At 45.9% G+C, this 10000-nt stretch overlaps 2 protein-coding genes across 4 annotated transcripts in view; one reads left to right on the top strand and one right to left on the bottom strand.

Annotated features, from left to right (window-relative positions):
* rmdn3 (regulator of microtubule dynamics 3) overlaps positions 1–2057 on the top strand; it is a 3270-nt gene extending 1213 nt beyond the window's left edge. Inside the window, exons 4-13 of the mRNA XM_046873335.1 lie at positions 81–166; positions 248–444; positions 531–633; positions 728–788; positions 874–949; positions 1052–1129; positions 1235–1333; positions 1434–1487; positions 1575–1655; positions 1746–2057. Coding sequence (XP_046729291.1) covers positions 81–166; positions 248–444; positions 531–633; positions 728–788; positions 874–949; positions 1052–1129; positions 1235–1333; positions 1434–1487; positions 1575–1655; positions 1746–1814 — 904 coding nt within the window. The 3' untranslated portion in view covers positions 1815–2057. The remainder of the gene's footprint in view (positions 1–80; positions 167–247; positions 445–530; positions 634–727; positions 789–873; positions 950–1051; positions 1130–1234; positions 1334–1433; positions 1488–1574; positions 1656–1745) is intronic.
* Positions 2058–2363: 306 nt separating this feature from the next.
* On the bottom strand, positions 2364–9830 carry rad51 (RAD51 recombinase). 3 transcript variants are annotated; one of them, XM_046873332.1, is made up of 9 exons: positions 9727–9830; positions 5810–5905; positions 5569–5706; positions 5342–5459; positions 5054–5240; positions 4594–4707; positions 4340–4469; positions 4133–4254; positions 2364–2793 (listed from the first exon to the last, which is right to left on the bottom strand). In XM_046873332.1, exons 1-9 carry the CDS (start codon positions 9826–9828, stop codon positions 2670–2672), a joined length of 1131 nt encoding a protein of 376 aa, XP_046729288.1. In that variant the 5' UTR covers positions 9829–9830; the 3' UTR covers positions 2364–2669. The 3 variants fall into 3 exon arrangements, with proteins under 3 accessions (XP_046729288.1, XP_046729289.1, XP_046729290.1); XM_046873333.1 differs by having other exon boundaries at positions 5810–5910; positions 9727–9820; XM_046873334.1 differs by lacking the exon at positions 9727–9830 and adding an exon at positions 9295–9388.
* Positions 9831–10000: the final 170 nt, after the last annotated feature.

Genomic DNA, 10000 nt, shown 5'->3' with positions numbered 1-10000 from the left:
CTACTGCACACAGAGATACACTGCAGACCGACACAGCTGGGGCTCTTTAACTGTGTGTGTGTGTGTGTGTGTGTTCATAGATACACGACTGCTTATTCAACTGCGGAGTCTGAGTATACAGACCGAGAGACAGACAGAGACGAGGACCGCGATGAGGAGGACGAAGGTGAGAGCGGTGTTAGCGTAGCATAGCGTAGCGTTTGCGTAGATGATACGATTTAAATCCCTGGTTTGTGATCGTGTACAGAAGAGGAGAGCAGCTGCGTTACAGTTCTGACCCTGCAGCCGGACCAGCTGCACACGGAGGATGATGATGTGGACGCTGATGAAGAACTGCTGGGTCCTGAACTTTACCTGCTGCTGTCTCAGTGTGACGTCCTGCACGCCGGGGATTCTGGGGAAAAAACCGAAGCCTTCAACCTGCTGACGGAGAACAAACCTCTGGTGACTAATGCTAACAATAACAATAACAATAATCATTCATTATAACTGTGATAACTGTGTGTGTGTGTGTGTGTGTGTGTGTTCAGTACAGCGATAATGTCGAGTTTCTATGGCGATTGGCTCGAGCCTACAACGATATGTGCGAGATTGCAGAGGACGAGGAAGAGAGGCAGAGCTACGCAGAACAAGGTGAACACACACACACACACACACACACACGTAAATATTATGGGAAATAATTGTGTATTTATCACTTGTGAGCATGTGACCTGTGACCCTGCAGGTCGTGAGGAGGCGGAGTCTGTGCTTCAGAGGAACACACTGAACACCAACTGCCATAAATGGTGAGTATCTGACACACACACACACACACACACCATCTGTATATAAACGTCATCCTTTTCCTGTGTGTGTGTGTGTGTGTATTAGGTTTGCTGTGCTGACCAGTCAGACGTCTCAGCATGGCAGCATGCACAGTAAACTGAAGAGCAGCTACATCCTGAAGGTGTGTGTGTGTGTGTGTGTGTGTCTGTGTGTTTGATTTAGTAGGTGTTCTCTGTATCTGGTCAGTTGTACAACCTGTGTCTGTGTGTGTGTGGGTGGTCAGGAACACCTGGATCACGCTTTGGCACTGAGAGATGATGACCCGCTGTGTTTCTACCTGCTGGGCTGCTGGTGCTATGAGGTGTGTGTAAAACACACACACACACACTTCAATACCAATGTGAAGGATTACCGAGGATGCCCACTAGGGGGCAGAGTTGACCCACGTCTCCATGTTTCTCTGTAGATCAGCAGGTTGTCATGGTTGGAGCAGAAGGCAGCAGCTGCTATCTATGAAACTCCTCCATGTTCCTCTCTGCACCACGCTCTGGAGAACTTCCTCAAGGTCCACACACACACACACACGGCTCTGTACAACACCAACATGTTAGAAAAGATCTGTTAGCACAGAACTGCCCCTGATGAGTGTGTGTGTGTGTGTGTAGGCCGAGGAACTGAAGCCAGGATTTTCCCGAGCAGTGAGACTCTACATCGCCAAGGTTTACATTTCTTTCGTCTTTCCCTCGTTCCTCCCTTTCTTTCTTTTTTTCTTTCCTTCATATCTTTATCCTCCCTGTGATTTCCAGTGTCATAAAGATTTGGGGAACGAATCAGAAGCGAGGAGCTGGGCGGGCCTGGCGTTGGACACGCCTCCGGACGCCCACCAGGTGACGTAGCCGCGCTTTGCTGTTGCGCGTCACTGTTTATGACCCGAAGTGAAGTTCGGATAACTGAAATGATCATATACACATCCACAGGAGGCGGGGCTCACAGGATTGGAGGCGGAGCTACAGGGGTTGATCAACTGCCCACCTAAAAAGATGTAAAGACCCCCCCCCCCCAATACACCATAATGGATCATTCCAATGGAAGCTCGAGTGTGTAATATGAAAACTGACCAGGAGGAGGAGGTCACCTACTGAGGGACCCACGTTTTATGAGTAGATGATGATGTAACATCCTGCTAACTGACCAGTGTGTGTGTTTACTACATAATTAAAGTATTTATTTCAGGTGTAACTGGTGTGTGTGTGTGTGTAACGAAGGAAATAAACTCTACCTGACTATAATAATGTCTCCACCTGCAGTCTATATGTGGTATTGCTGTAATATTATACAGATAAGGGAAAAAAAAAAAGGGGTGTGGCCTGTGTGCTCAATACCAGTGCAGAAGGTGTGGCTTCTCACATCCAGATGTAGTGAAGGAGGCGTGGCCTGTACTGTTAGTTCCAGTAAAGGAGGCATGCTCTGTGCTGTCAATCATGACAAGGGGGCGTGGCTTCTGTACCTCACCCATAACGGTGCCATACTGAACTGACAGGGTTTGACTGCTTTTCACACATTAGATCAAACATAAAAACACACGTGATCACAAGCAGCAATAAAACATTTAATCATTTTATATACAGAAAGAAGTACAAAGAAAAATCCAGAAATGACGAACAGAAAAACAACTGAAATGTAGTTTATCGTTTTATCAACATAAAGAAAAACTGAAACAAATGTAATGCCCTCTCTCTGACACATCCCCCCCCCACACCGAAAGATTCGTCAGCCTGATGTGTGTGTGTGTGTGTGTGTGTATACACGAGTGCATCCATCACCATGTTTTAGTTAAAGTCTGTCCCTCACACACACACACACACACACACACACACACACACACACACCCCGTTGGTTCTTTAGTCTTTAGCGTCTCCGACTCCGTCTGCGTTGATGGCGAACATGGCCTCGGCCTCGGGTAAGCAGGGAGAGTCGTAAATCTTACAGATCCGAGTTTCACCACGCCCCTTCCTCAAATACAGCCTGAGAGACAAGTCACAGTGTGAGACACGGGTTAAAAGGCCTATGTAGGCAACATGGTGTGGGACACGCCCATAATATATCAATGATGGACTACATAGTAAATACAGTGTGTGGTTTGGGACACGCCCACACTGGGATGATAAGGGACTATATAGTGTATAGGGTGTGTGGTTTGGGACACGCCCACACTGGAATGATGAGGGACTATATAATGTACAGGGTGTGTGGTTTGGGACACGCCCACACTGGGATGATGAGGGACTATATAGTGTATAGGGGGTGTGGTTTGAGACACGCCCACACTGGGATGATGAGGGACTATATAGTGTACAGGGTGTGTGGTTTGGGACACGCCCACACTGGAATGATGAGGGACTATATAATGTACAGGGTGTGTGGTTTGGGACACGCCCACACTGGGATGATAAGGGACTATATAGTGTATAGGGTGTGTGGTTTGGGACACGCCCACACTGGAATGATGAGGGACTATATAATGTACAGGGTGTGTGGTTTGGGACACGCCCACACTGGGATGATGAGGACTATATAGTGTATAGGGGTGTGGTTTGGGACACGCCCACACTGGAATGATGAGGGACTATATAGTGTACAGGGTGTGTGGTTTGGGACACGCCCACACTGGAATGATGAGGACTATATAATGTACAGGGTGTGTGGTTTGGGACACGCCCACACTGGATGATGAGGGACTATATAGTGTACAGGGTGTGTGGTTTGGGACACGCCCACACTGGAATGATGAGGGACTATATAATGTACAGGTGTGTGGTTTGGGACACGCCCACACTGGAATGATGAGGACTATATAGTGTACAGGGTGTGTGGTTTGGGACACGCCCACACTGGAATGATGAGGGACTATATAGTGTACAGGGTGTGTGGTTTGGGACACGCCCACACTGGAATGATGAGGGACTATATAGTGTACAGGTGTGTGGTTTGGGACACGCCCACACTGGAATGATGAGGGACTATATAGTGTACAGGTGTGTGGTTTGGGACACGCCCACACTGGAATGATGAGGGACTATATAGTGTACAGGGTGTGGTTTGGGACACGCCCACACTGGAATGATGAGGACTATATAGTGTACAGGGTGTGTGGTTTGGGACACGCCCACACTGGAATGATGAGGGACTATATAGTGTATAGGGTGTGTGGTTTGGGACACGCCCACACTGGAATGATGAGGGACTATATAGTGTACAGGGTGTGTGGTTTGGGACACGCCCACACTGGAATGATGAGGGACTATATAGTGTACAGGGTGTGTGGTTTGGGACACACCCACAGTGCACTGTTGAGGTTTCTGACCTGGTGGTGGAGGCGTGCGCTAAAATATTTCCTCCGATGGGTTTTTTAGGATCTGCGGAGAACATGGCCGCTCCGTCCACCTGCGCGACCACCTGATTACTGATGACCACAGCAACGCCAAACTACACAGAAAGAAAACCCCAGAAAGCTCAGTGAGATGATAAACGGTATGAAGTCTCTGTGTAAAGTGTAGATTAGAAGACGCACCTCGTCAGCGAGACGCAGCAGCATGCGGAGGAAACGTCCCAAATGACACTGACGGGCCGAGAGCTCGCCTCGTCCTGAATAATCCGTCCTGTAGAGCGCAGTGGCACTGTCCACTATCAACAGAGCATACCTGAGAGAGGGGAATTCGCTGTGTAACCTGCTGGTTTTTTCAAGTGTGCAGCAGCCCTGTGTGTGTGTGTGTGTGTGTGTGAGAGAGTGTGTGTATGTGTGTGTGTGTAATGTGAGTGTGTTACCTGGACTCAGCCATCATAGCTGAAGCCTGATAGAGCAGTTGAGTCTGATGGTCCGTGTTAAAAGCTCGAGCATAAGCTACATTATCCAGAACATCACTGCCAACCAGCCCGTACCTGTAACACACACACACACACACACACACACTACAATAAGAGTTTTTCCTGTGTGTATAGTGGATTAATGTGTAAACAACACACACACACAGACACACACACACACACACACACACAGTGACACACACACAGTGACACACACACAGTGACACACACACACGCACAGAGTGACACACACACACGCACAGAGTGACACACACACACGCACAGAGTGACACACACACACGCACAGAGTGACACACACACACGCACAGAGTGACACACACACACGCACAGAGTGACACACACGCACAGAGTGACACACACGCACAGAGTGACACACACGCACAGAGTGACACACACACACCTCTCGGCCACAGCGAGCAGTCTCTCGGGTCTGAAGGTGCCCTCAGTGTCGATGTACATGGCCTTGCCCTCTCCTCCACCCTGGTCTATGGGAAGTTGGCACGTCACTGCCAGTGTGTGGCACAGCTGAGTCTTCCCTGTACGGAACTCCCCAAACATCTCCGTGATGGAGCCCGTCTCAATACCACCTGTACACACACACACACACACACACACGTTCAGTTCTGCCATGTTTATGCACTTTGTGTGTGTGTGTGTGTGTGTGTGTGTGTGTGTGTGCCCTTCTCACCCTGCAGCAGTTTGTCGAGCTCTTTGGAGCCGGTGGAGATCTGAATGATCTCGGCTCTGCGCTGGTGAAACTCTGTCGCTGTGGTGAACCCCATCGGAACCAGCTTAGCCGCCTCACCCTGCACACACACACAGGTAGATGGAGATAGTGAGACTGAGATCGAGGATCACAGAGAGACAGACAGCTGAGGAGAGGCAGTTGGGGGTGTGTTTATTTTCGCTCCTCACCAGGATCTTGTCAGCTTTGGTCTCACTGATGCCCTTGATGTTCAGCAGCTCTTTTTTAGGAGCGTAGGCCACGGCCTCGATGGTGTGGAACCCTGCATCCTCCAGCTTCTTCAGATCACTCGCACTGATCCCACACTGCTGTAGCTCACACACACACACACACACACGGTGACTTGTGAGTGTGTGAGTGTGAGTGTGTGTGTGTGTGTGAGATGGAGTGTAGTACATATTGGTCTCATACCTCCAGACGGGTCAGAGGCTGTGGACCGAAGCTTTCCTCCTCCTCCACATCAGCCTCGACCTCCACTCGACTCACACTCATCGCCATCTCCACCACCTGCTCTAACACACACACACACACACACACACACACACACACTTATACACTGACCTTTACACAGTGTAATGATAAACATAAATAAGAGTGCATGTGCACACTAATGTAAAGGTGTGTGTGTGTATGTGTCTGTATGTAAAAGTGAAAGGTGTGTGTATGTGTATATAGGAGTGAAAGTGGTGTGTGTGTGTATACTAATGTAAAGGTGTGTGTACTAATGTAAAGGTATGTGTGTGTGTATACTAATGTAAAGGTGTGTGTGTGTGTGTGTGTGTGTGTGTGTGTATATAAGAGTGAAAGGTGTGTGTGTACTAATGTAAAGATGTGTGTGTGTATACTAATGTAAAGGTATGTGTGTATACTAATGTAAAGTGTGTGTGTGTGTGTGTGTATATAAGAGTGAAAGGTGTGTGTACTAATGTAAAGGTATGTGTGTATGTATACTAATGTAAAGTGTGTGTACTAATGTAAAGGTATGTGTGTGTATACTAATGTAAAGGTGTGTGTGTGTGTGTGTGTACTAATATAAAGGTGTGTGTATACTAATGTAAAGGTGTGTGTGTGTGTGTGTGTGTGTGTGTGTGTGTGTGTGTGTGTATACTAATGTAAAGTGTGTGTGTATATATATATAGGAGTGAAAGGTGTGTGTGTGTGTGTGTGTGTATATACTAGTGAAAGGTGTGTGTATACTAATGTAAAGGTATGTGTGTATGTGTATATAAGAGTGAAAGGTGTGTGTACTAATGTAAAGTGTGTGTGTATAAAAGGAGTGAAAGGTGTGTGTGTGAATGTGTATATAAGAGTGAAAGGTGTGTGTATAAGAGTGAAAGGTGTGTGTGTGTGTACTAATGTAAAGGTGTATGTATGTGTATATAAGAGTGAAAGGAGTGCGTGTGTGTGTGTGTGTATATGAGTGAAAGGAGTGCGTGTGTGTGTGTGTGTGTATATGAGTGAAAGGAGTGCGTGTATGTGTGTGTGTATATGAGTGAAAGGTGTGTGTGTGTGTGTGTGTATATGAGTGAAAGGAGTGCGTGTGTATGTGTGTGTGTATATGAGTGAAAGGAGTGCGTGTGTATGTGTGTGTATATGAGTGAAAGGAGTGCGTGTGTATGTGTGTGTATATGAGTGAAAGGAGTGCGTGTATGTGTGTGTGTATGAGTGAAAGGAGTGCGTGTGTGTGTGTGTATATGAGTGAAAGGAGTGCGTGTGTGTATATGAGTGAAAGGAGTGCGTGTGTGTGTATATGAGTGAAAGGAGTGCGTGTGTGTGTGTGTGTATATGAGTGAAAGGAGTGCGTGTGTGTGTGTGTGTGTATATGAGTGAAAGGAGTGCGTGTGTGTGTGTGTGTATATGAGTGAAAGGAGTGCGTGTGTGTGTGTATATGAGTGAAAGGAGTGCGTGTGTGTGTGTGTGTATATGAGTGAAAGGAGTGCGTGTGTGTGTGTGTATATGAGTGAAAGGAGTGCGTGTGTGTGTGTGTATATGAGTGAAAGGAGTGCGTGTGTGTGTGTGTGTATATGAGTGAAAGGAGTGCGTGTGTGTGTGTGTATATGAGTGAAAGGAGTGCGTGTGTGTGTGTGTGTATATGAGTGAAAGGAGTGTGTGTGTGTGTGTGTATATGAGTGAAAGGAGTGCGTGTGTGTGTGTATATGAGTGAAAGGAGTGTGTGTGTGTGTGTATATGAGTGAAAGGAGTGTGTGTGTGTGTGTGTATATGAGTGAAAGGAGTGTGTGTGTGTGTGTATATGAGTGAAAGGAGTGTGTGTGTATGTGTATATGAGTGAAAGAGTGTGTGTGTATGTGTATGTGTATATGAGTGAAAGGAGTGTGTGTATGTATATGAGTGAAAGGAGTGCGTGTGTATATGAGTGAAAGGAGTGTGTGTATGTGTGTGTATATGAGTGAAAGGAGTGCGTGTGTGTGTGTGTATATGAGTGAAAGGAGTGTGTGTATGTGTGTGTGTATGAGTGAAAGGAGTGTGTGTGTATGAGTGAAAGGAGTGTGTGTATGTGTGTATATGAGTGAAAGGAGTGTGTGTGTGTGTGTGTGTATATGAGTGAAAGGAGTGTGTGTATGTGTGTGTGTATATGAGTGAAAGGAGTGTGTGTGTATGTGTGTGTATATGAGTGAAAGGAGTGTGTGTGTATGTGTGTGTGTATATGAGTGAAAGGAGTGTGTGTGTGTGTGTATATGAGTGAAAGGAGTGTGTGTATGTGTGTGTGTATATGAGTGAAAGGAGTGTGTGTGTGTGTGTATATAGTGAAAGGAGTGTGTGTGTGTGTGTGTATATAGTGAAAGGAGTGTGTGTGTGTGTGTGTGTGTATATGAGTGAAAGGAGTGTGTGTGTGTGTGTGTGTATATGAGTGAAAGGAGTGTGTGTGTGTGTGTGTGTGTGTGTATATGAGTGAAAGGAGTGTGTGTGTGTATGTGTGTGTGTATATGAGTGAAAGGAGTGTGTGTGTATGTGTGTGTGTATATGAGTGAAAGGAGTGTGTGTGTGTGTGTGTGTATATGAGTGAAAGGTGTGTGTGTATGTGTGTGTATATGAGTGAAAGGAGTGTGTGTGTGTGTGTGTATATGGTGAAAGGAGTGTGTGTGTGTGTATGTGTATGTGTATATGAGTGAAAGAGTGTGTGTGTATGTGTGTGTGTATATGAGTGAAAGGAGTGTGTGTGTATGTGTGTGTGTGTATATGAGTGAAAGTGTGTGTGTATGTGTGTGTATATAGTGAAAGGAGTGCGTGTGTGTGTGTGTGTATATGAGTGAAAGGAGTGCGTGTGTATGTGTGTGTATATGAGTGAAAGGAGTGCGTGTGTATGTGTGTGTGTATAGTGAAAGGAGTGTGTGTGTGTGTGTATATGAGTGAAAGGAGTGTGTGTGTGTATATGAGTGAAAGGTGTGTGTGTATATGAGTGAAAGGAGGTGTGTGTGTGTGTGTGTGTATATAAGTGAAAGGAGTGTGTGTGTGTGTATATATATGAGTGAAAGGTGTGTGTGTATGTGTGTGTGTGTGTATATGTGAAAGGAGTGTGTGTGTATGTGTGTGTGTATGTATATGAGTGAAAGGAGTGTGTGTGTATGTGTGTGTGTGTATATATGAGTGAAAGGAGTGTCTATGTGTGTGTGTGTGTGTGTATATGAGTGAAAGGAGTGTGTATGTGTGTGTATATGAGTGAAAGGAGTGTGTGTGTATGTGTGTGTGTATATATGAGTGAAAGGAGTGTCTATGTGTGTGTGTGTGTATATGAGTGAAAGGAGTGTGTGTATGTGTGTGTGTGTATGAGTGAAAGGAGTGTGTGTGTATATGAGTGAAAGGAGTGTGTGTGTGTGTGTGTGTGTGTGTAAATAAACAGACACGTGTAAATTACACATAAGAAAATGGCAGCCCACCCAAACAAACGGCCGTATTCCAAATTACTCTCGGTTAGACCCCGTGTGCACTAAGTAGAGCGCTGACGTCATTGTTTCTGCTCCCTACTCAGTGCACTAGTGTAGAAAGTCCACAGGTATTTGGGATTCATTCATGTTTATGCAGTTCCTCTCATTCCTTAAACATTAATGTTAACACGATAACTACTACTATTAATAATAACAATACTTCAGAAAAACAATGTTTAATAATCTGTTCGCTACAAAAGTATGCGAATGTTTAACAACTAAATACAAACTAATATTTCTGAACTAAACCGAAGCCGTCGCGACGTTTTTAGCCGAAAAGTCTCTGTTTTCACTCAGTAACCCATTACACACCCTAAACACCTGAAATCTGAAAAAAAGATCATAATAAATTATAATAAATAATAATAAATAAAGAATCCGAACCTCAGCGCGCGCAACGCATCCACAAGCCGCCGAACTCACACTGAACTTTCCCGCGCGACCAGACTTCCGCATACGTAGGCACGCAGAGGCCTCTGACGTCATGACGCACGCAAATATGACCAGAGAGGTCCTTCTGAAATACACTTTATCGCCAAAAGTATGTGCACCTTGATATCTGATTCTTATCTCTTCTCCATAAGAACTGAGATTCCTGAACCCTGCTCCAGCGTAACCATGATCCTGTACACAATCCTCAGCTCCACCAAAGTGAACC

The sequence above is a fragment of the Silurus meridionalis genome, chromosome 18 (assembly GCF_014805685.1).
Source record: "Silurus meridionalis isolate SWU-2019-XX chromosome 18, ASM1480568v1, whole genome shotgun sequence".
Lineage (NCBI taxonomy): Eukaryota > Metazoa > Chordata > Actinopteri > Siluriformes > Siluridae > Silurus > Silurus meridionalis.
Note: the sequence above shows the minus strand (reverse complement) of the source record. Positions and strands in the feature narration are given on the sequence as shown.

Bases quoted from the DNA above. Each gene is read 5' to 3' on its own strand.
- rad51 (XM_046873332.1), bottom strand. From the start codon at position 9,828: ATGACGTCAGAGGCCTCTGCGTGCCTACGTATGCGGAAGTCTGGTCGC. The intron at 5,707-5,809 runs GTATGAGACCAA...TGTGAGCTACAG, and splicing joins AGCCTCTGACCCGTCTGGAG to CAGTGTGGGATCAGTGCGAG. The intron at 5,241-5,341 runs GTGAGAAGGGCA...GTGTGTGTACAG, and splicing joins GCTCGACAAACTGCTGCAGG to GTGGTATTGAGACGGGCTCC.